Source organism: Cryptomeria japonica, chromosome 9 (assembly GCF_030272615.1).
Source record: "Cryptomeria japonica chromosome 9, Sugi_1.0, whole genome shotgun sequence".
In the NCBI taxonomy this organism is placed as follows: Eukaryota; Viridiplantae; Streptophyta; class Pinopsida; order Cupressales; family Cupressaceae; genus Cryptomeria; species Cryptomeria japonica.
This window is the reverse complement of record NC_081413.1, coordinates 212,914,194-212,939,782: the sequence shown is the minus strand read 5'-3', so window position 1 is coordinate 212,939,782 and position 25,589 is coordinate 212,914,194. Positions and strand designations below refer to the sequence as shown.

Sequence of the window (25,589 nt, the reverse complement as noted above, 5' to 3'; positions counted from 1 at the left end):
TTAATAAGAAATTTTAAACAATTTAATCAGGATCTAACTTCTTAAACAATGAATCTAATTCTTATCAAAATTTGAAACTAATGGATCTAATTCTAATCAAGAATCTGAAAACAAATGAATCTAATTCTCATCAAATTTTGAAACAAATGATTCTAATTTCTTAAACAATTTAATCTACTTCTTATCAAAATTTGAAACTAATGGATCTAATTCTTATCAAGAATCTGAAAACAAATGAATCTAATTCACATCAAAATTTGAAACAAATGATTCTAATTTCTTAAACAATTTAATCTACTTCTTATCAAAATTTGAAACTAATGGATCTAATTTCTTAAACAAATTAATCTAATCTAATTTGCAGCAAGAATAAGATGCATGAAAAACTAAATTTGAAAGAACCTGGGTGCTTGAAAATGGTGTAGAATCCTCTATGAATCTCCATTGATCCTTCAAACTTGAAGAGAAGTCCTCCAAAGCAAAAATCTTAGCTGAAAAATGAAAATATGACTACAAGAGAAAAGTTTACTTGAAGAATTTCTTATGGAATTACCAACTCCTTTTTTTGAAAACTTGTACATCTTTTATAAGAAAAATCTCCAAATTCCACTACCTAATTTTTCAATTAAAAAATAGAGATTCTCTCCCAATTTGGTCTTCATGCAAATTGATTAGACTTAGTGGGAGGAGTTACATGCAAGGTGGTGGAGAAGCCTTTAGAAGCTTCTTATTCTTCCTACAACATGTGCCATAATTTGGGTGAGGAAATTTAAATAAACAATTAAGAAAAAAAAGAGTTCATTTTCCATGTGTGTGTGTGATTTATTATTTTTATTCCTTTATAATATTCATTCAATAGTTTAGCCAAAAGAAATATAATAGAGTTTGTATTTTAATCCAAAGGTGATAAAGGAGGGTTGTGACACATTCATACATGTAATAGATAATAGAAAGGATGTATTGTGAAATATTAATTATCTTGGAATGATTATTTGATATGTGCTTCATATTGAGAATGTGCATTGTAAAATGTATTTCATATTTTTAAATGTTTCAGATCTATGGTAACTTCATGTGTATGATACATGCTAATAAGGAAATGATTAAGAGATATAACAAAATATTGCATTGTACCACACCTTTGGATTGTGAACGATGCTTCACCTTGAGTGATGGATGGTGAGGAAAGGAATATCCTCATGGTGAATTCAAACTCTTCCACTATCAATAGCACGAGTATAGGACCTTGGAGTTCTTTGTATATTATTTATGGTATACATTTTTTTTGACCACTTGTATCTTTGTGGTTAGCCTCATGACCTATTGTATTCTTATCATGGGTGGGTTGTAATTTGACCCTTTATACATCTTGGTTATAAAATAATGTTATCCTCATTGTTGAGTACTAGACATGTGCTTGTGAAACTTTCTTATTAATATAATGTAGTTGAGATGTACTTTTCAATTGTATTAATCTAGTAGGACTTATATATTATGTGGATTCTTATTTAATATTTTGTATGTGCCTTGCACATCATTGTGATATTATATTATGGAAGTTGCTAACAATTATCTATTACATTTTTGTTAGCATTGGGATTTTTTTGGTTAATGTTGAAGAAATTTCGAAGTTGCATTTTTTGAGATTGTTACAAAATAATTTTAATAGGTTTGTAGAAAAGATGCAATTTATTAAGTCCTAATTAAAGCTAGTCTATAGAAATATACATGTTTTATTTTTACACATTAAGTAAAGTGTATATAGAAATCCAACCAACTTCAGTTTGATATGTGCAGTTGTCAATATGCCTTACATTGCCCCCCCTGCATTTAGCACATATAGCAAGCATGGCACAATTCAACAACTAATGGTACATGTAGGCAATTGTAGGACATGATTTTAAAAATTGCATTTATTAATAGTTTTTAGAGTGTTTGATGTTGCCAATAAAATTGTGGATTCAAATAAAGTTTCAAACAAAACATTTCTCTATGACAAGTTAGAATAGCCACCTATCACTTTAGGGTGTTGATGTAGCACCCATTTATCTATGGACACCAATAAAATTAGGGTGCACCACCATTGAGCCCTCTCCCATATATTGTCATAACATTTAACATTTTTGTTTTTAATAACACCCTCATACTTTAGTTAAACTTCAATAACTATATGAAACAACATTAGTAAGTGTAATCACATGGTTTTGAAACACATATATACATGTTTATATTGTGGATACTAATCTAACAAGAATCGAAGAATCAAAGTTCCATGGAATCTTTAAAAGCCCTGGAGTAAATGTAAGTACATTACAAGTTCCATGTGATCATGTTGCAATCTTGAACAATATATATAGAATGAAAGGAAATTAAACCCATCATGAGGTTTATAAGAAAACAATAATTAGATATAACAAAAAGACAATCTATGAATCAACTAGAATCAACTTTGTATATTGTATAATGAATGGATTTGATCTATAACTACTTTGTTATTTCTTTACTGGTTGTACATATTAAAATGGACTAGTACTTGGGCATGATGCCCAATACTCCAAGTTATTGCAATAGGGTTGATAGCTGAGACAATATCTCTCTTTTTGATGGGATGGTTGACATATAGTATTGTTTTGGAAGGATTATATTTGATTATATAAAATGTATGTGACCATTAATAAGACATGCATTAATTACAGTTAATATAAATTATTTTATTATCCATAATGCAATAAGATAAATGTCATTTCAAACATGTACACATGAAACCAGTACAATTTAATTCACTCAAATGTATTTAAATAATCTTTGTTTAATTCACTCGAATATACTCTTTTTTATAAATGTTTTAATACCAAACATTGATTGAATCCTTTTTAACAATTATAATGCCCTGCATTTTTCCACATGATCAATTCCTATAACTGTAGAAACCCACACCATCATCAGGCCCTCTCCCCAAGTGCACACTAAGATGTAAATTTTTCTTTGCACATTTGATTATGCTTTAACATGGGTTACACATGTAAGAAATTAGGGTTGCTTAATGCAATACATTTTTTTGTTTAGACACCATACGCAATTGAGAGCTTTTACAAAATATCGTTGCTCCCCAGTGAAAATATTTCAGCCACCATATTTAAGCATACATGGATTATGGAATAAAATGAGACTTTAGTGGAATAATCTACTTTTATTGAAAAAAATAAAAATGAGACTTTAATTTCTAGTGAAGTTACTCTTTTAATTAATTTACAATAATACTCTCCTGCAAGCAGGTGAAGAAATGTAGTGGGCAAATTTAAGTGCAATCTTATTAGGGTGAGATGGACTACATATGATGATATCATCAAATTTCCGTTCTCCAATAAGGCAACTGTGATATGTAATAGATGAAGAGTCTAGATTACTAGCAGATGAGAATATCAGTTGGATATATATCTCCATCCTTATCTCATCACCACCAATCTAAACTTTATAGTCCTGATTCTCCATTGAAACACAAAGAAATTGATATCTAGAAAAGGTGCTACTCTGCCATATGAGCAGCCCTCTGGATGGGGTTCAAGAACTTTACATCGAGTTGCATAGTTTATACCATTTTAGAGATTTTAGAATGTATATTCTTCAACCTTCTTAGCAGCAATATTATAAGAACAAAGGAAAAACTGATGCATAACCCCCTGCTATTATATGTATCAGCTTGATCTGCCAAAGAATGCTCGCAAACTTGAATGTCCATTTTCTTCGTTTCCAGAGGTAATAGGAAGATGATTATGATGTCTTCCAAACTAGTCTTCATTCCAATGGGGTCCTAAAATGAAACGAGGAAGAGATTTATGAAATAACTACATTGTAAAGACTGTTTTTCAAACCAAAAAAAAAACACTATAGCAAATCTAATGTAGAAAGAAAAATCTAAAATTTGATTCTTGAATTTCTTCTAGGACCAAAAGTTCTTGAATTTGGGTGTCTGTTGACGTGAACATAAAAGGGTTGATTTCGATGTATAATGCTAATATAATGATGCATTAGCTTCAGTCTTACGACTATATTTATAACATGAAATACAGTTTAAGGATTATAAATCTACATCAAAACCCTGTTAATCAGGATTTAAGTTAGAGTTGTCAATTGATTAGTCTTGGTTAACATGCAGGCCTTTTTGTCATCTGTAAAGTGCTTACTCACTGAAAAAATATTAACTTACCTTCCATGGTTGCAAAGAAAGAAGAGAAAAATAAAAATAATATTTGTCAGACAAAGAAATCAAGGAAGCATCTAAGATTATTAGTAAATATTTGTAAAATAGCCTTCGCGCGCAGCTTTATTAGATAATAGTGAGTTAACTATCAGGAACAAAACTTGCTAGTTGAGTGAACACAATATACACGTAATGACTTATTTCTCATTGCACCGCTCTTTAAGGGAAGAAAGTGCCTAGTTTTATCATAAAGCTTGTTTTTCCTTTTTCCCAAGCTTACAAACTTCAAGTGTTAAACCAACATACCACTTACAGCATTTTCTTCAGACCCGTTGATCAAATCAGCTATTCCTTAAGATAATCTCTTATTGTAGACTCCTAAGCTTAATCTTATATGCCCATACAAATGCATTAGATTGGGAACGTCCCTAAAATATAAATGTGTACAGGAAAATGTGGAATTAAATGTTTAAAAAATATGAATTCTCTCTCTTTTAAACACACACGGCCAGAGAAAATGTTTCCAAGTAATCAGACAATACACACACCTGCCTATGTAAAATGCGAGTTGCTGTTTACCTATAGAAGAACCATGCTATGATTTGTAAATAACTGACCTCTTGAAATATAATGTAAACCGAATAATTAGCTCTTTGTCAATTAACAGGCCCACCATTGTTTAGACCCACAGGAATATCTTTGCATTTCTGTAGTTCCAAAGTCACCTTCAGAAAATATGACAAACTGTCAGTTGATAACAAAACACAATAGAATGACTATTAAAAATTTAACAAAAATGAATGCTACTAAAAAAATAAGGCAGGCCAAAATATTGTACCATTTGAATGAATTGCAGATACTAAGTTTTAAAGGACAGGCCCCAAGATCTAAAGAGCCCCTTGTGGAGGAAAAAGGTTTGAATGAGATAAAGAAAGGATGTGATGTGTTGATGTCCATGGAGCTTCATTGAAAATTTCTGAGCAATAGGAGAGGCGGGGAGGGGGGGAATCATATAGGTGTGAAAATTGGATGATCCTTTTATGATATAGGGCTTGGAAAAGTAAAAAAGAAAGAAGCAGAATTTCAAGCTCAAATCCAAATTCAACATTAATGAATGTTAATTACAGAGCTACTAAGCATAATGGAAGACAGTTAAGTGAAGGTTGGAAAATAATCTAAAAACAATTTAAGAGTTTGCAGAAAAAAATTAAAGAGCTCACAAATAAACAATCTTAGCTATACACTGATTAACAACCAATTTTGAACATGCAAGGATTTTGGTTAGTATGCATGTCTACGAACATCTATAATTTACAGGGGTCTGATTTGTTCTGGTTTGGATGGATTTTGATATTGATAGCTCTCTATATTCTGATTTTGGATAATTTTTTGATGCTATTTGAGTGTAATTGTCATGCTCTCTTTTTTCTTGGGCTTATGCTATTTCAGTTAATTTAATAGTGTAATATCCCCAACAATTTTTTTTTTGATTTTTCAATAAGATTAGAAGCACAACAACACCCATTAGGGTTAGAGAAAAGAAATCCAAATCAACTGTAAGGAACCCTACACCTTTTGATCACCGAGAGCCCAAACTGGGAGGGTGAAAGCATACGGTAGCAGGGGATCGTTAGATGCAAACTACCGAAAGAACTGATTACAATGATGGGCAGCAACTGCCCTTCCACTTTTCAACAGGATAGAAAACTATAAAGCTTGGCAGTAAACCAGCCAAGGTGCAACAAGAAAAAAGCCAAGCTATGAATCACTCTACCACGTATCTCAGCGGGAGGATGAACACTTACAATAAAGCTCAACTCAACCGCTTATGCAGCAGGAGGATGTAATGTCCCCTTCTCAATGATGTGCTTTCAGTGGTCCATTGGCCTATTCCAGAGACCCATAGGCTATGTGGAATGGAGAATTGGGGTTTCAAACGTTGGTGAAGCGAGAACTTACTATTTTTAGTAAGTTAGGGGTTGGTTGTTTGGATGATGCTGTCTTACTGAGTTTTCCATGCTCTGTCATTGGGTGCGAAGATCATGCTTTTCGGAGGAGTAATTCATGAATTACTATTTTTAGTAAGTGGCAGTATGGAGCATTTCTATTTTTGGCAATGGACAGGGTCCTGATCCTGTAGCAGTTCTATGGTCTTCTTTACTCCGTTTCATCTTGGTTTTGTTGACGATCAGTATGGGAGTCATAAGTGATTTTATTAAATATTATTTCCTTGTTCTAAGGTTAATATTTAAATATTTGTATTTTTATATTAAATGTTTTGAGGATGACTTAGGGGAAAATAATTATTTGATATCAATGTGTTATTTTCCTAAGTCAATGGCGTAATATGTGGTGGCACTTTGGAAGGATAAAACATCTCATGTTTTATATTTTTTATGTTGCAAAAAAACGTCACCAAAGGTAAAGTTCGAACTTTGCCTAGGAAGAAGGGAAGTGGGCGCCATGTTGGGTGGAGACTTGAAATGAAATGAAAGGAGTTTGAGTTGAGTTTGGGCGCCATTTGCATTTGAATTTGGGGAGCATGAAGTTATAAATATGAGCTTTGGGCTCTCATTTTGCTATCTTGAAAAATTGCATCGTTACGCTGTCGGATTGGCGTATGAACTTTGAAGCTTCGGAATGCAGCTCCCTAGTGTTGCCAGTTTCGTACTTGAGATATAGTACCTAGCTGTTTGGTGTATTCTGTGACATTTTCAGTGCATATTTAAGTATTTTCGAAAAGTGGTGTGTTTTCTGGAGTTGCTGGTTTCCCTGTGGCTGAAGCAAGTTTTCGATCCTACCTCCCTATTGTAATGTCCCTACTAGTTAGAGATCACTGTCCTACAAAACATATTGTTAGAATACAACATATATATATATATATATATATATATATATATATATATATATAACTAATTTAAATTGCAATCTAACTATAAGATATTTAATTACATAATCACAATTCTCATCTAATAAAAAGGATACGAATGCCATATGAAAGTATGTCCTTAGGCGGCCGTGAAGCTCGCCTTCTTGGAACCCATTTTGGTTCCAAGCCCTCCAGGAAGTCGAAGGTGAATTCGACCCCTGTCTTGAATGTAATTTCTTACATCCAAGCCATCCAAGAAATCGAAGGTTAATTCGATTTCTATCTTGGGTGTAACCTCTTACACCTAAGCCATCCAAGGAAAGACCCTATGTCCATTCCTTGCCTTGGGTGATGCATCGCATCATCCAAGTCCTCAGAGGGGACCGGCCAGATCTGTCTCTTCTTGGTTGAACTTAATCAGCCAAGCCATACATATGCATATAGATATTTAGTATATATACTGCCCTAGGGATTATCATAATCCCTCCTTTAGACTAAGGGAGTTTCCCCCTATAGCCTCCATCATGTAATCACATTTATAATACATTTTACAATTTATTACTATTTTTCATTCCATAATCCATATTTACATATTCCTAATTTAACATGTATTCCTTAACATATATTCAGAAAATATCCATTAGCCCAAAATTCACATTTATTTATTAACGTATATTTCTAACTATTCATTGATATGTATTCATTCACATCTAAGAACCATTCATTAACATATGTATTAATATGTTTATTACTTATATTTATCAATATATGTATTAAAATATTCATTATTAATATTCATTAACATATGCATTAAAATATCCATTATTAATATTCATTAATATATATATTAAAATATTTATTAACTATATTCATTTAAATTACTAATTCTCTCTATATATATAAATCAATTATATTTCCTATAATATAAATGACTAGCACTGCCATTTACCAAAGCATTGATCCTTTATTCTACCTAATGGTTGTGATGGCAGACAAATTTGACATGCGTCAGATCTGGTCTGCCACATTATGTGAATGCCTTTATATTAGTATTACTATATTGTTGTAGACTTATGTTAATACTATTATTATTAAATTCTGCCTACAACATTATCGGGCTACATATATTAAGCATACCACCCAGAAAAGGGATGTTATTGCTGGTTACTTAATAACAGTTCTGATCTGCTCTTATTGGTGCTGCAGATAATACCTTTTTCCTTCCTCCCTCCTCTTCCTAGAATGAACTAGATCTCCATATATATCTTGCAAAATGGAGTGAAAAGTTACCCTTGTCATGACTATTCATCGACAACTCCTCTTCCTTCACTAATCGCACCTTTTCATGACTATCCTTACCTCACTAATCGTGGCTTCTACATATACCCGATATTAACTTTTGTAACCATTGATAACGTAATTATCATCACCATAACAATGTTGACCATAATATCAGTTGCTATTTATCCCTTTCAATTATTGGTTGACTAATAATTATTGTCTTGTTAATAAAACGGTCTACCGATCTTTCACCCCTAAAAAATGCTCGAAAGTTGAATGCCGTAGTCAATCTCTGGGATGGAGATGTCAGTGGTATGTATGTTGCTTATAATGAATGCTCCTTCATCGATTCTGACCAGTCTTATTATAATTACTGATATCTTTACGCGTCATGGTGTTCATGTTCTGATTATAGGAAGCAGTCTCACTTCATCTGTTTCCATATATTCACTTCCGTTTTATTTCATCGTTGTCAAGTTTCTTCATAAGATATCATTTTAATCGATATGTGTTGTCTTACAATCTCCAAATCATTGGCCCGCACCTATATTACTTTTGTTGCCTTGTTCTCTCTCTAAAGTACGGTATTCTATCGAAGAAGGTTGGCATCATCACATCTGAGGTTAGTGACAAAAGAGTGGAATAGAGACATTCTTTTTTATTCTTCATGCCCACGTAATGATATAGCCGAGAGTTGTATTTAACTCATAATCTCGGACTCATTTATATTATATTTTATTATTATTTTTATTATTATATATATATATATTTTTTTATTATTTTTTTCCTCTTGTATTTTAATTGTATTACTATTTATTATTGAATATATAAATTATGTTGATAATATATAATATTTAAATCATGTTCATAAATAATATTTAATTAATGAATTTTAAATAATCATTCATTGGTAATTATTATATTAATTAATAATAATAATTCCTTCATTTAGGGTCTCTCTCTTTTTTCTCCGTAAATATATAACGATCCAGGAGGGGACATGACACCTGCCTGGGCGACTGATCATTCTGGGTACTGGCTCAAACCTTCTTTTTGCTATTGGCGATATATCTTGTAAGTTTGCAGCACCATATTTTGAGTTTTAAATTTTATATTGCAAATCAAAATATCCTAGCTAGGTGTGGGTTTTGGTGAGTGCATTGGGATGCATGCAGGGTGTTTTGGAGTGTTTGGTATCTCTTCTTTGGTTTGTTCTTAGTTGCTACTTGTCTAGTGTTGGTTTGGGAGTGATTTGGAGTGAATTGAAGGAGATTTGAGTGAGATATGAACAATTTAGTGAGTTTATGGGTTGCTGGTTATGCATTTTCAGCCTGCTGTTTTGCTGTTGAATTAGTTTGATGATCATTATCTCTTGTGTTCAGCAATATACTTCCACTCTCTCTTTCCTCTCTATTGTAAGGTTAAGTAGTACTACTAACTGTTCTGGATTGTAATTTTCATATCCCGCTGAAAAGTGGAAGAGGCTGGCTTGCTGCCTATATCTGATATTTTGTAATTCAGTCCTCCCGCTGCACAAGCGATTGAGTGATATTGGTTGTAATGATCCTCCCGCTGCATAAGCGGTCGAGTTGAGTAGTTTTGTAATTCAGTCCTCCCGCTGAAATATTGCGGTAGAGTGATTTGTGTTTGAAGTGTTGTTCTCTTGGCTGGTTTACCGCCAAGTTCCTTGCTTTCCCATTGGATAAGCAAAAGGGGTTGGCTTGCCGCCCATTATTGTATTTCAGCAGTTTAGCAGTTTATCTCTAACAATCCCCTGCTACCGTATGCTCACACCTCCCAGTCTGGGCTCTTGGTGATCAGAAAGTGTAGGGTTCCTTTCAATTGTTTCAATTTCATTATTCTAACGCTAACGGGTGATTGGTGTGATTGTGATATTGCTCTGAAAAAACAAAAAAAAATTAGTGGGAATATTACAGAGGACTGAATTGCAAATATCAAATGTAGGCGGCAAGCCAACCTCTTCCACTTTCCAGCGGGGTATGCTTTACAATCCATAAGTGGTTGATAGTACTACTATTCAACGTTACAAAAAAAGAGGAAAGATAGAATAGAAGAACAATGCTGATCACAAATGATAACTACCACCAAAACCAGCTCAAACTACACTCACTCGCAAGAACTCAGTCAAACACCAACTTTCGAAAATCTGATATAGATAACAACAGGCTGGAAATGCATAACCAGCAACACCAAACCATACCAAAATGCTCCCAACTCGCTCCAAACCCACCCAAAACACCCCATAACACACCCAAACTGACACTAGGCATAAAGCGACTAAGAACAAACTGGAAATGAGCTTCTATATGCCTCCAAACACATAGCACACATCCCAATGCACCCACAAAAAGTATGCCTATGCTGGAAAAGTACGATTTGCATTATAAAATTAAAGACTCCAAACTAGGGGCTAAAAACTTACAAATCTTATTGCCAAATGCACAGAAATATTTTGAGCCAATTTCCAGAATGAAAGGTCGCATAGGCAAGGAGGTAGGATCGAATCTTTGCTTCAGCCACACCAAAAACCAGCAACACTGAAATTCACACCACACAGGAAATCTGAAAAACGCACACTGAAACTACACCACAATCCAACACTCGGCTAGGTACTATGTTTCAAGTACGAAACTGGCTAAACTAGGGAGCCACAACTTCGAAGCTCAAGTTCACTCACCATTCTGGCAACATAACAATATGATTTCTTCAAGATGCCCAAAATGAGAGCCCAAGGCTCTTATTTATAACTTTTGTCCAACCAAATTCAAATGCAAATGCACACCAAATATGCCTAAATCACATGTCATTTCATTTCACCCCAAAAGCGCCCAAACTCATTTGAATTTCATTTCATTTGTCCCCTCAAAATGGCGTCCCCTTCCATCTAGGCAAGTTTGAACTTTGCCTTGGAAATAACTTGCAAATATAAATATAATAAGCTCCTGAAATAAGCTTTATTTCTCTTATGCGACTGACTTAGGGAAAATTAATAAATCATTTAAATAAAATAAGCTTCTATTTCCCAAAGTCGTCCAAATAATAATAATTAATTATTAACCTTAGAATGCAATGTTAATATTTAATAAATCATTTTGCAAGCGAAATACTACTTAATACCAAATGAATTGAGGACTGAAGTGTTGAACCATCAGTTGGACTGAACTGGAGCTCTGAATTGCCCTACTAAAAATAGAACTACTTGAACTGATACATACTAAAAATAGTAAGTCATGAAATCATCTCCGAAAGACATGCTCGTCAAACCCAGTGAGAAAGCTCAAAAAACCCAGAAAACCCTCAAAATTTGGTCAGCTGCCACCAACTTACTAAAAATATTAAGTTTAGAATTCCTCTCAGAACTGAATGCATGTCATATCACTGAGTAGCTCTCTGAAAACCCAGAAAAAATTCCCTAACAGAAGTTCCAAACTCCAACAGCTTCCCACACAAAATCCACTTGGAAGCTGGAAACCCTAATTCTACCAAAAATAGCCTATGGGCCTCTTGAATAGGCTATTCCCCACCAGGAATGATCACTGGCTAGAAGGGGACATTACAAATAGGTACGTTTCCATTAGCCAAATAATGGTTTTTGGGGATTTAGAAGAAAAAGAAAGATGAGAATAATTCTCAATATGGTTGTACTATCTTTCTTAGGTCAGCTGAAATGTCTTTGTAGTAGATACAAAAGAAAACTTCTAGGTTACTTAGCTTCGTTACATCAAATTGTGCAATAATAAATCTCATTATTTATTGACATGTTGCTATTAATGTGCTATGAATCAGAGATGATGGAAATGTCTTTTAGGGTTGCTTTATGATGTTGCATACAAGTTTGTGTCTTATAAGTTAGTTTATTTAAACACAAGGTATTAGATTTTCCTACCTTGTCACTTCTGTAGTTAAATCTTTTGTCATGTCCCCTTTTTCGAACAAGAATCATTGCTGAAGGCCTTAAGAGTTTAGCCTAACCTCATTTCCCATTGACTAAGGGAAAGAGCAAGGGAAACACATCATAAGTCACCATAAGTTTATATTTAAGGCCAACTTATTATAATATTATTTAATTAAATTAAAAGTGTCTTTAAACACTTAATTATCACAAAAATATTTTTAAATAATTTGGAAGGAAATTATTAATCATGGGCCCAATTTGTAAAGGTTTAAACGGAGGGTGTCTAGTTTCATTTGTAGCTAGCATTCACTTTGGCATTTTTACTCACTTTTGGATTGAGCATTGTGTCCATTTGTTATGTAATATGTCCCCAACATCTCAGCATTCTAATCAGTGAAATCAAGGACAACATTCCAGAAGCAGGGAATCAAGGCGCATTCCAGAAGCGATTCCACTTGCATTCTACCATCGATTACATATCAGGCATGCTCTTTTTTACAGATGTAATGCATAAATCAGAATATCAGGCATGTTCTTTTTTATAGTATTATTACTATGTCATCAAGCATCAATCAGAATATCCGATAAAAAGTATGGAATCAATTGAAAAACATTAAATTCTTTGTCATATTTTGATAACGGATACGCTGTCTTATGAAACCTTCCTTATCGATCATTGATTGATCTGCATTTCTTGCTTACTGAGACAGTAGGAATTCGAATTGTCATTATAAAAAAAGTCTACATGCTAATATGGAAGTGATTCATGATAATGTCTGAAACTTCATTCTCAAGTATAGTTTTCAAGATATAATCTCAGAGTAAGCCATGCACTGTAATATATGTTTGGACTGTAAGGGTATAGAACCTGATTATATCATATGATCTGGGCATCATCATTACTAAATAATTCATTCTTGTATGCTGAGCCCATTATGGCTCATTCTTTTGAAGTTAGTACTTCATTTGGAGGTGTTTTGATCATAATTAAATCATCAAATGATGTAAGACCCTGAATAGATGAATTATCTCTTCTCAATCTACTGCATTCATTAAAACAAATGTTGTCACTTATCTAAAATAAATAACAGATCTGAGTATACAAATGAGTCATAATGAAATGTTTGTGTTCAGCTGAAAGAGAAACTATTGTTATTCTTGTATATTATCCATGATGGTAGTTAATGACCATTAGAGTCAGTGGACATAAAGCAGTTGGCTTGTCCAGCAGTGTCACGATCCTATGAAGGTCATTAGTGACCATTAGTGTCAAAAGACATCTAAGTCACCAGGTTCGAATTCGAATTCAAAGTTCGACAGCTTTGAAATTCGAATGAAGTTCGATGAGGAAAAAATTCGAAATGTATAAAATTCGAATTAAATTCGCCATATGAAATTTTTTTAAATTTTTAATAAATATTATGCAATATATCTATAATATTATATTAAATTCTTCCTAATTGAAATTAAAATTGAAAAATCAATTAATTGAGCAATTAATTTTCAATATTATTTTCCAGAAATAAAAATTATTTATAACACGTCATCTTTATACATTACTAAATTAAATTAAAATTATTAGAAATAAAAATATATTATGAATTTATAACACATCATCTTTATACATTACTAAATTAAAAATACATCTATCATAATTTTAATACATTATCTTCGGGGTGGGGGGCTCACCACAACTAAAGTATATCGAGCCTTTAATCATTATCTTTATATATTAATAAATATGTTTAACGAATATTGAGCAATATTTCATCAAATCGATGGTTTTCACCCATTCCTCCTGCCACTGAAGAGTAATCTCCTTTCCACGATTTGTTGATCCTGCGGACATGGCGGGCTGGCGCCATGGTGGACTGGGCAGACTACAACTCCCGGCAACTCCCGTGGGCGCAGAGCAGACTGGGCGACTCCCGTGGGTGTGACTGCAACTCCCGTGGCGCCCTATTTATTAAAACCGCGATGAAACCCTAAAACGCAAACGAAAAAAACTTTTTTCGACAATCCTAAACTTTAATTCGAATTTAATCGAATTTAATCAAATTTTTTAGGGTTTTTGCAGAATGTTTCAAGTTCGGCGAATTTCGAACTTCAAGGTTGAAATTCGGCCGAACCTGGTGACTTAGAAAGACATTATGCAGTTAGTATGCCTAGATGGTTAGTTAACCAATGAGCCAATTGTAACTCAATTTTGAATGTACAAGTTGAGCGAGGGTGGTGAACATTGACTACACGAAAAATTGTGCTTGCAACTTTTAAACCTTGGCCAAGGTGGTGCAGTGCTATGCATGCATCCCTTAGTTCACATGAATCAGATACACATCCTAGTCAAATGGTCATACTAGTTAGGAGGTACCTATAGAGTCTGACCGACTAGAGTTGTGTAGGTTCTAAACACTAGGCTCAGATGGCGAGATGGCAATTAAACAATAGACGCTAGTCTGCACCCTCATAAAGGGTAGGGCCACTTCCTTATGGAAGGTGTGCAGGGGACTGCCAGGTCTATGGTTGGAGGTAAAGCCCTTGATGATGCACTCCCTCTCTCAAACAATGGTGAGGCTTGCAAGAGATTTCAGTTTGGGAAGCTTAAAGATTTTGTAACCTCTAACCCTTCCTCTTTCATTATGATGATCAGTATATGTAATTCTTCATGATGTTATATTGTTTAAGCAATATTTTGGAATTTATGCATCTCTAATGAAAATATTAGCAAAATGTTAATTTCAGTTTATAGATAAAAGAATTCATTTCTGTTTCCATAAAATTAGAAAGTAATTTATTTCCTTGTTATAGTTTAGCATGTTACAGTTTCAGATCATGCTGAAGTTTAGTTAGTTATTCATTAATTCAGTTATAGTTGGTTAGATATTTCTTTTCAAAAATTATATGCAACTCAAGTTGTTTTCCAAGTTAATTACTTTTATTTCCTAGTGAAGTGTTAGCTTGTTACACTATGGGTAAATAATTTAGCTGCAACCCAATGTCAAAAGGATTCAAATGAAGAGTCTCGATGTTAAAGTGCATATCCATAAAAGGATTAAACTTCTGATCTTCTTTAGCTGAAAGACTTTCCATATGGGTATAAAGGATGATCTTGTAAGTAATAAGTAACATTCATAAAGGGTTTAATAAAAGTAAATTTCATTGAACATTTCTACTATAATCTTCATGAAGCAATTTATAAGAGATTAGAATTAAGACATTTCAATCAAAAGGATGGTGTCAGTTTATCTAAGTTGGTGGGATAATGCTTCATGAAAAAGTATGAATGCCAATAAGAATAAGATCCAAAAACTGTCAAAAATTTCTCCATAGTAAATTAACTTCTCTTGTTATTTGTCCCTGAACAATCTAGCAAAGAAGAACTAGAAATTATTATAAAAATTCTATCTGTTTTAAAAAGGAAGATCATATTAAATGACAATCAATCATGGAAGGTTCTTAAACTAGATGTATAATTCATTGAACCATTCAACTTGGAACTTAACCAATATCGATAAGAGCAATCAAATTCCCCTCTTGCAAATGGGGTTAATATGTATTGAATGGTAAATGGTGAATTAAACGGGTTAAAAAGGTACAAGTATTATATGGAATATGTTCTTAATATTGGCATATAGAAATTAATTCTCTAAGTTTCTAAAGGTGAGTAAATGATGTGAACTTCTGATATTAAACTTACACCCTAAATTGTAAATAAACAGAATTAAAGCCAAAAAAAAGGTTTTTGTTTAAAATATGGCTCAATCTAACCCCCCAAATCAGATAGATTTTATGAAGAACTGATCTTAGGATTATGGTATAATATGTTAGAAGCATATCACTCATAGTATGATTATCCCTCATATCATGAGTGAAACACCATGACTTGCTTCTCATACAATCTACACTAATGTGAAAAAGTGTTAGGACGACTTAATTTTCATTTGAACCCAATGTCAGATTTATACAACAATTAGGTTGTATGTGGGGAAACACATGGAGTAAGGATTAGTATGGCAAGCATCATACTATGGGCTTTATATTTCTATCTTAAATTAAAATTACAAGGCATACTTACAACAACTAGATCCTAACTATAGTTTAACACAAAGATAATTCTAGTTTAGTTTTGGAGAACATAACTAGGAACGCCAATTTCTCAAATTAATGTCAATTTCTCTGGTGAATACTTGAACAAAGCTTTTATTTGTAGTTTACAGATAATCTTATGATCATACATCCACTCAATAAAATTAAGCAACTTAAAAGTGGGACCATTATGACATATCCAAGCTAATGGCATTTCAGGACTTGGTTATGATGATGTCTTCCAGAAATTTGATGACCACATTATTTGTGCGTGTTTTAAGTGTATGAGATTTAGTTCATTCGGTATAGTAATTGGTAACCAATAAAAGAAACTTATGTCCTATGTAGGATTTTGGATTTTCACCCAACAAAATCTAATCCCCGCTATGTGAAAGCCCTAGGCTCAATACTAGTTCTAGAGGCATAATCAGTTTTCTTTCCCTTTCTAGTAGGTTTGGAAAACATGACAATGTTGGACATGATGTGAATCCTTGAAACTGACAACCAGTAATATCTAGCTTTGATAATTTGATGAGTGGCATTACTCTCGAATTTGTCATCAAATTCATTCAACATCCCTCTTGCCTCCTGAGTTAAATATCTCAAAAATATTCTTCCGTGATTCTACCATTAAAAAACCCCATAACTAATCATAAGATTGGCACTTTTTAATTGCAATCCTCACTTCTAGACGTTTTTTTATTTTTTAATCATCTAATAGAAACTATCTATGAGGTAATAATCTATTTCTCAATACCAACTGTCCTTGTTGATATCATTCACTGAGCGATTAAAACATGAAATGTTAGGATCGATATCAGCTATCAATTGAGTCAATCCTTTTCGTTAGACAATTTTCACAGGTTTGACTCCCAAATCAAATTACTATAGCACAGACATCCATTTTCCTCTCCTCTCATCAAGTAAGTTTTGCAATATTGTGGTCTTTATAGCAAGATTAGGTACTATCGCAATGTTGCTTTGTAAAATATTGTCTAAACTTTATCACATCATGCACCATAGAATACACTTGTTTATACAAAATAGAGTACTTTAGCTCTACATTCTTTGAGTGCCTACTCGTGAAGGAAATAGGATTTTCCTCAAATTCCTCATGTTTTAAGTTAGAATTCCAGCAATAGTGTGTTTTAATGCAAAGGAATACATGTAAAATGGTTTAGAAAACCAAGACTTGCAAGGAATAAAGCTTTAGAGATAGCTCACTTAATGTCTTTGAATGCATTTTGAACTTTTACCATCCACTCAATACAGGCTTCCTATTTTAACTTGCTATTACTATCTCTACAAATCCAAAAATAAATTTCCTAACAAAATTAATTTTGTCAAAGAATGATTTTTTTTCTTTCTTACTACCTTGCTAAAGAATTTTGAGGATAGAATTTATTTAGTTGGGATCAACGGATATCTCCTTTTCAGATCAAATGGCCCAACAACTTGCCCTCTATAACCTTAAGTTTTAACTATGCTCTCCTTAGGATTCAAAGAAATACCATATTCTTTGCATCACTCAAGCAATCTCCTTAGTGGTGGACATGATCATATTTGTGTCTAGAGAACATTGTCAAATCATCCATATATATATGATAATGCACTTACGCACCAATACCCGAAGGCTCAATCCATTGCTTGTTGAAAGGTGGCTCTAACATTGGTCAATCCAAAGGGAATTCTATGTAAAGGTTCCTCACTTAGCTGTAAAAATGGCATTTAACCAGTCTTGTCAGTTTGCCAAGACCTGATTGTAACCAAAAATCCATCTAATAAAGACATCATCTTCAATCCATTAATGATTTACAAACTTCATCCAAAGTAGGTAGCCCAAACAATTGTTTTTCTTCAAGGCTTCATTCAAGTTTCAGAAATTTACAGAGTTTGATTTCCCCATCCATTTTACAAACTAGCACCAAATTCACCATCTAGGTGAAATGGGGCACTAGGAAGATCATTTGAACCAATACGAATTTATGTACATTTTGATACATTGTTGGCTCTACTATTGGGTTAACCGATTGCTTCTTTTCAATAAACAGCTTCATTCCAAGTCTTAAAGAATTGGCATGAATCATTGTTGCTGAATTAAAAGCTTTTATTCTTCATAAGTCCAAGAGATAAACATCTTGGAAATATTCAATGGGGAATATCTGCTCGTTTTTAGTGTTGAGTAATTATGACTAAACATGATGCTACAGTTTTATATGAGTTAATTAAATGGCTCGTGCAAGCAATAATGAGTTCTTCTAAATTATCTAGAGATAAGTTTTGGAAATATTGTCACTGATGTCAAAGGTAAGAAGATAATGTTATCATTGATGTCAAAAATGGAAGAGCAAGATTATTGGAGATTGTCATTGATGTCAAAGAACAAAACCACTGCCACCATATTGTTGATATCAAAGGACATCACATAAAGGACAAAGGCCACTAAGCATTTCAAGAGCAAGATCATATAATTTAGAGTTGCATTGGAGAAATTCAAGCGACAAAAGAATATGTGGCAGCAAACATTATTATGGATAGCAAATATAATGAGTGATTAACTTTTAGAAAGGCATGCGATTAACATTACTAATGGACAACCATGCATGATTAGAAGCAGCAAGGCAGAGCTTATGTTTTAAAGAGAACTAGAAAGGTTAAGAATAGCAATGATAGTATTAAAGACAGTGAGCCCACGTCAAAAGTAGCAATCAATATACTTAAAGGAGAAGCGATTATTGCTAAAGGAACAATGAATACTGTCTATGGAATAGCAATAATACTTAACAAGAGCAGTAATTATGTTTTAAGACAATAATAATATGTCTTAAGACAAAGATCTGATTATAAGACAAAAAGCAGCACTTTGATTATGTTAGACAGCAATTACAAAAGAGTTTTGTTTGTTAAGAAGATTTTATCATTATAATGATTATATGTCAAATGATCAATACAAAGACTAGTGATTACAAAGAAGATCATAAACTATTGTTACAAAGCAGCAATTCATTTACAAGGCAGAAATTAACAAGGTAACAATACAGTTAACAGCAGCCATTTTACTAATGTGCAGCACATAAGACAAATACCACATAAAGACAGAAGTGAAGAAGACGAAAAAACAGAGAAAACAAAAAGTCCTAAGGCAGAGCTTGATTAAAAAAAGTTTTGAGAAACAGTTTTTAGCAAAAAGATATCCTTTTAGAAGGATATCTCTCTTCTAAAAGATGCACACTTTCATATGAAGATAGAGATATTAAAGAAAATCCGATTGTGTGGAATTTAATGAAGTGAGAGAGAAAAAGGGAATATCATATATACACAATAGAGTGAGTGGAGTGCGAAGAATACAAGGAATAAATATATATACTCTAGCAAGAAAGGAGAGGTAGATGTTGTGTCTGTAGAGCAAATGAGTTTATAATATGTGTACAACTAATTAGAGGATTGAAAAGATCACCGCAACAACTGGTAAATTAAATACAGAAAATAATAATGTACATAACAATGCATACCAGACATGGCAGTAAAATATATCTTTATTCGCACATGCAATTAATACAGAGAAGAAGACCAAAGATGGACGGCCAAGGATTACAATAGATCCGACTATTCCGTACTACCTTCTTTGGCGGTACACTATATTTAAAGAACCCGACGGTTGCCAAGAGGTACACAACCATCAACCAACCAACACCTAAGTACCCAAGAGTGACAACTTACCTAATAAAAATAATTAATACTTCAGTAGATAACAAATATTATCAAACATAACAATATGCGTTTTATGCCAGCTACATTATCCCCTCCAAAACAAAAAGTCGTCTTCCAGACGACAATTAAACATCAAGTAATATATGGAAAGGCTAATGACAAGAGTGTAGGCCAATACTTGTACTGGACAACCCCAACATGTAGTGTACTTGCCAAATCAAAAGGGGGTTTGGGGGCAACACCCCCAACGGGGTCAAGAGGCAGCGCCCCTTGCGGGGGTCTGGGGGCACTGCCCCCAACGAGGTCAAGGGGCAACGCCCCTTGTGGGGTTCTAGGTACAAGGTGGGGTCGAGGGGCAAAGCCCCCACCGCCAACACCAAATTACAACCTTCAAAACCACACGGAACTCCATGGCGCACATAATTTTTGTGATTTTTTGAGATGCCAAAAACATTGTTGATGAAGTCAAACAATAGTCTCCAGTGAGAGTCTATCCCGCACAGCCTAGGTGGCACCTCCATGTACGGCTCCCAACTTCCTCTCCGCTGATTATTTTCTGCAATTTCTACCTCAAAGCCGTACGACATACGATCTAAACTACGTACGGACCACCTCTCCTCTTTGTACATAAATTTTTCTTCAACTTGTGCATACAAATCCTCCCCGTCTACTCTTGTCCGTATAGAATTTTTGCTTGGTCGTACGAAATTTCTTGTGCTTGGTCGTACGGTATTTCTTGTGCCTGGTCGTACGGTATTTCTTTTGCCTGGCCATACAGATTTCCCTCCACGTTATTTGCCCTAGACAAATTCTTGATGTTTGTCGTCCCTATATGGATCTTCGTACAGACTTTTGTGGCTTTCATATGGATTATCCCTTCAGCAAGCTATCGATTTCGTACGGAATCGTACGGTAATTCCACTCTTCGAGCATGTTGATGTGTATTTTGTACACGACCAAACACAGAATAAAATACCTAAAGGTACCTTATCCTCTCTTGAATAAAGTCTCCGAATGCTGAAGATGTCGCAAAAGGATCAATCGGGATGACTTCAAGGTTCTTTTTGTAGGATCTCTACGTGTGGATAAGCACCAGTGGTCGTTGTGTATGTTGTTTCTTCAAGGGGCCTTACGTACTTTCAGAGAAAGCTTGTCCGTGTTACCTTCTTTCCAAATGTAGGAACAGGATTTTCCTAACACTAACGGATTTTCAAAAAATGTCAAAAGATAAGGGTTTCAAAGAAGGAATACTTGAACTAATCCTAAGAATGACTCAATGAAGACTAGACTTGATAAGATTCTACCAATTTCAGTTTCGCCAAGAAATTACAACTCTACTGGAATTGATGCGATCTTCTAAGGGGATTCAATAACTTTCAAATCATCAAGGATATAGATACTATCATAGAGATACATATCAATACTTCCAAGAATGATTGAATTCTTAATCAATATCAATGTTTCCAGTTGACCACACAAGGCGTCCTTACAATCAGTAAGAAGCTAGTGGTTTGGAATATGAATCTTATCAAAGATCAAGCACAACACTTCGTCCTTCAAACTTAGAACTTAAATGCTATTTCAACTGAGAGTGATTCAAGAAGATAAACAATCATGAAGATAGCCACAAGTATTGCAATAAAACACCATAACTTCAATATTTTATTGATCTCATAGCCAAATGGACAACAATTGTTCAAAATTCTTTCTTCACTACTCAATCTTGCTACAACAATAACTTTCTAACTTTCTTCTCTCTAAGCTCTCTCTCTCTCTCTCTTTTCTAACCTTTTCTAACTCTTTAAAATGAAATGAGTGAGGGTATGTATAGCATCCTCAAATACAATGAATGGCCCGGATCAAAAGATCAACGGCTGAGATTTTGACACCTAAACCCTAATTAGGGTTTGTTACAAAAAAGTCCCCATTTAGATAAACATCACTAATCCATAGCCAATAAAGAATTGGCACAAATACCGAGGAGACATAGACCAATAGGAATTAAGTTGCCACATCATCCTGTAACAACTTTTCATCTAGAATTTTGTTCCCTTTCCTATGCTCTTTCTTAGCATATTCAATGAATCTGGACACAATTCCCTCAATCTCAGCAATGGGAATCTCAAGAAGATTCTTCATTCGTTCTTCCAAGTGAAGGACTTGATCAAAAGAAGTGAGAAGAGTTGTCTCCCATCTAGGTTCAAGTTCTTTGGTCTTCTCAATCAGGAACATAGTAGTGTACATTTGATCTCGTTGCTTATCTATGATGATGTTCTCCTCTTTGCAAAAGATGACCTTGATTCTATCCTCCAACTCTTGGATGTCCACATCTGTCTCGATCTCGATCCGCCTGTCAAGAATGGTACACAACACCTCAAACACCTTATCTTGAATTGGATGAATGATACCTTCAACTCGGTTGCATCTGGTGTTGACGTCTTCAAAAAGGACCTCCTTCATCTGGAGCAGAGCTGACCACTGTAGGAGGTTATGGGTTCCTCCATCCATTATCTTTTCTTGTGCCAGAATCCGTCTTGGTGTTTCTCTTATCACTTATAAGACTGGGATGATAACATCTCTAGTGTGAGTGAATGCAGCTACAGCTATCATTAGATTATGGATAATCTCGAGGACTTGGATAGCTCGATGAACTGTCTTCATCATTCTTGTTGCAAATTCAACGGCTACCTTGTGAGATTTATCAATCCAAGAACTCATAAGTTGAACCAAGCTCTTCACCCTTTCCGCCTCACCTATTGATTCAAGAGGGAGTGCTTGTAAAGGAGATACTGCTGGATCCTGACGTCTCAAGGGCTGATTAAGATGACTAAAATAGTTCCTCCAAGCACTGACCTCCCTCTCAAGCTTCTCATTCTTTTCCATTTCTTCTTTAAGTTTGTCTTTAAGTGCTTCAAATGAATCAATTGCTTCTTCCATCGCTTGCTCAGAGGTAAGTGGACCAAGCTCAAATGTTTCTAAGTCATACTCTTCCGCAAGAATCTCATCCTCATATTTGTCTACCACTGGTGTAGCTACCTGCACTTTCCTGGATCCTGTCTCATCTCTAATTACCTTAGACATCTTTGTGGCCTTCTTCTTTTCCATTACCTCATGAGAATTTCCTATAAGGCTTTCCAAGTCAAACACATCTTCTTCTTCTTCAACCACAACTACCCTTGTTAGTCTCTCTTTCAGCCAATTTGGAATGGCAAATCTTGTTTCCCTCACTTGTATTTCTTTAGGTAGTGGTCTATCTTCCCGGAAAGGAGATGTTGCTTCATCATCATTCTTTTCTTCGTGTTGCTCATTAGCACCAACTTGGGGAAATTGACTTGATGAATGCTGAGGTGTCTGTCCTTTCTCTTGTTTATCATTCTGTACCATGGATTCCATAGACTAATCAACTTCATATACTATCTGCCTCTGATCTTCCCCTTGACTCGCCTCCTTTTCATGCCTAGAAGATGTACTTGGTGGGTGATCAGGATTTGTTTTCTGCTTCTTCTTGGAAGGTTCTCTCTTCTCAGGTCCTTCTTTCCTCTTTGAGCCTTTGGAATGAGAAGTATTCTCACTCACACTTGCTTCTCCTTCTTCTGGTCTTGCCTCCAAAGTGAATGTTATTGATACATTCTGCTCCTTCAACTTTTGATGCTGTACATCCACCCATCTGCGAGTGCAGGATAAAACGGGAGCCATCAAAGCTCTCAAGTCTAAAATCTCGGGCTCATTCCAATCTATCTTCACTTCTTTGTCTTCTTTCTCATAGGATGACTGGAGGTATCTACCATTATCCTGGGCTTGATCGGCTACTCTATAAACTTTGCATTTCCTGATGAGATCTAAGGGTAGCCTGGAATGCATCTTTCTTTTGACCTCTAAATCACCTGGGAGATTCATCCAAAAGTCCTCCACCTGAAACTCATGCTTGTACTTCCTGCCGACTATCTCCTCCATATAACCATGAGGATCAAATTCTCTCGCGAGGCAAAGGATGTGAATGAGTATAAAGATAATTCCTTTTCTGCATCTTCCGCGGCTTGAGTATTAGGACACACTTCAACTGAATTCCCTAGTATGATGGGCACGGGAATTCCATTTCCATGCTTGTGTCTGGATGCCTTCGCATAAGCTGCCAACTGTCTAGTCACCTCAAGTAGTACTATCCTATCTGTTGGATATCTTGGCAACATGTAGGGAGGTGAAGGACACCCATGAACTCTGATGTATGTGAATTTTTGAAACTGAATGAACCATGCACCATACTTCTTCACAAGCTCTTGTGCATCCAGAGACAGTCGATTGTGAATCCCACCTTGCAATATCCTAGTAATGTTCATCGTGAAGGTGTCATTGACTAACTTGTAGTCACTTCTAGGCGGATGATGCAGATGAACATAAGAATCACAAACTTTTATTTCTCCGGGTCCTCTTCCAGTCACTCCTCTGTGAGGTAGCCCTGCATACTCGAAACTCCTGACCAAGGCATATATAACATATGAGCTCATGCGGAATGATTTGGTGGGTCTTAGCCTTCTCAACTGTACGTCCAGACAATTGCTAATGATTCTGGCCCAATGAAGCATTCCTTTTCCTTGGACTATCACTTGAATGAAGAAGAACATCCACTTGTCGAAGAAGAAGGCTTGAGAAGCACCTGTAACTCGATTGAGCAAAGTTATCAAGTCCCTGTATTCCTCCTAGAAGTCAATCCTATGTGGTGTATTGGGAATCTTATTCAGGCGATGCCGACTTTTGAGCAACCAATTCTTATTGATGAAGTTCAAACAAGACTCAGGATCATCTTCATAGATTGAACTTGCTCCTTCCAAGCTCTTGTAGATCATGTCTTTATGGTCCGGAAGATGAAGAGCTTCGCCTATAGCTTCCTCTAAAAGGAAGGCTAAGATGTTCCCCTCTTTGGTTACGATCGTCCTTGATTGTGAGTCATAGTGGCAGGCACACTCGATCATCAGCTCATGACACTTGACTGCGGGAGGGAAACCTGCAGCCTTGATGATGCCACTCTCAATTATCCTCCTTGCAACAGGTGATGGCTTGCCAATGTAGGGGACCTCTCGAAACTTCTTCACATTGAAGTTTCCTAAGTTGGCGTCTCCGATATTATTCCACTTGGACACGATCCTGGTCTCCAATTCGTCGCTCCTCTGATCTTCCTTGATGAGAGCCTGCCGACTAGTAGATCCTCCGGCTTTGGGGGTCGTCATTTGATGCCTACACAAAAATTTAAAATTAGTCTTTAAGCATCATACCTTAAAGCATAGAATTTAAGACCTTCCAAGGGAATAATTCAAAACATTAATTTGAGAATGACAAATCCAAGAATTATAAACTTTCAAATTAATTATGAATGGAAATTAGATTTTTCAAGACTTAGACTTTAAAAGATTGCTATGAAATCAAAATAAGTTTTGAATAAGGACTTCAAACAATTTGATTCTTCATACCTCTTCTTGAATGCTTAACTATCAACCTTGGAAAATGGAAGGAAAAAGATCAGATCTTGC

General features: G+C 34.8%; 1 protein-coding gene across 2 annotated transcripts in view; it reads right to left on the bottom strand.

The window, feature by feature from the left end:
• Positions 1 to 3,175: 3,175 nt before the first annotated feature.
• Positions 3,176 to 25,589, bottom strand: part of LOC131044522 (uncharacterized) — a 138,280-nt gene continuing 115,866 nt past the window's right edge. Inside the window, exons 5-6 of one of the 2 annotated variants that reach the window (XM_057977866.2) lie at positions 4,819 to 4,926; positions 3,621 to 3,811 (exon numbers count right to left, since the gene is read on the bottom strand). In XM_057977866.2, the coding sequence (XP_057833849.1) occupies positions 4,858 to 4,926 (69 nt within the window). In that variant the 3' untranslated portion in view covers positions 3,621 to 3,811; positions 4,819 to 4,857. Of the gene's footprint in view, positions 3,812 to 4,818; positions 4,927 to 25,589 lie in introns of both variants that reach the window. The other variant, XM_057977865.2, reaches the window with a different exon arrangement.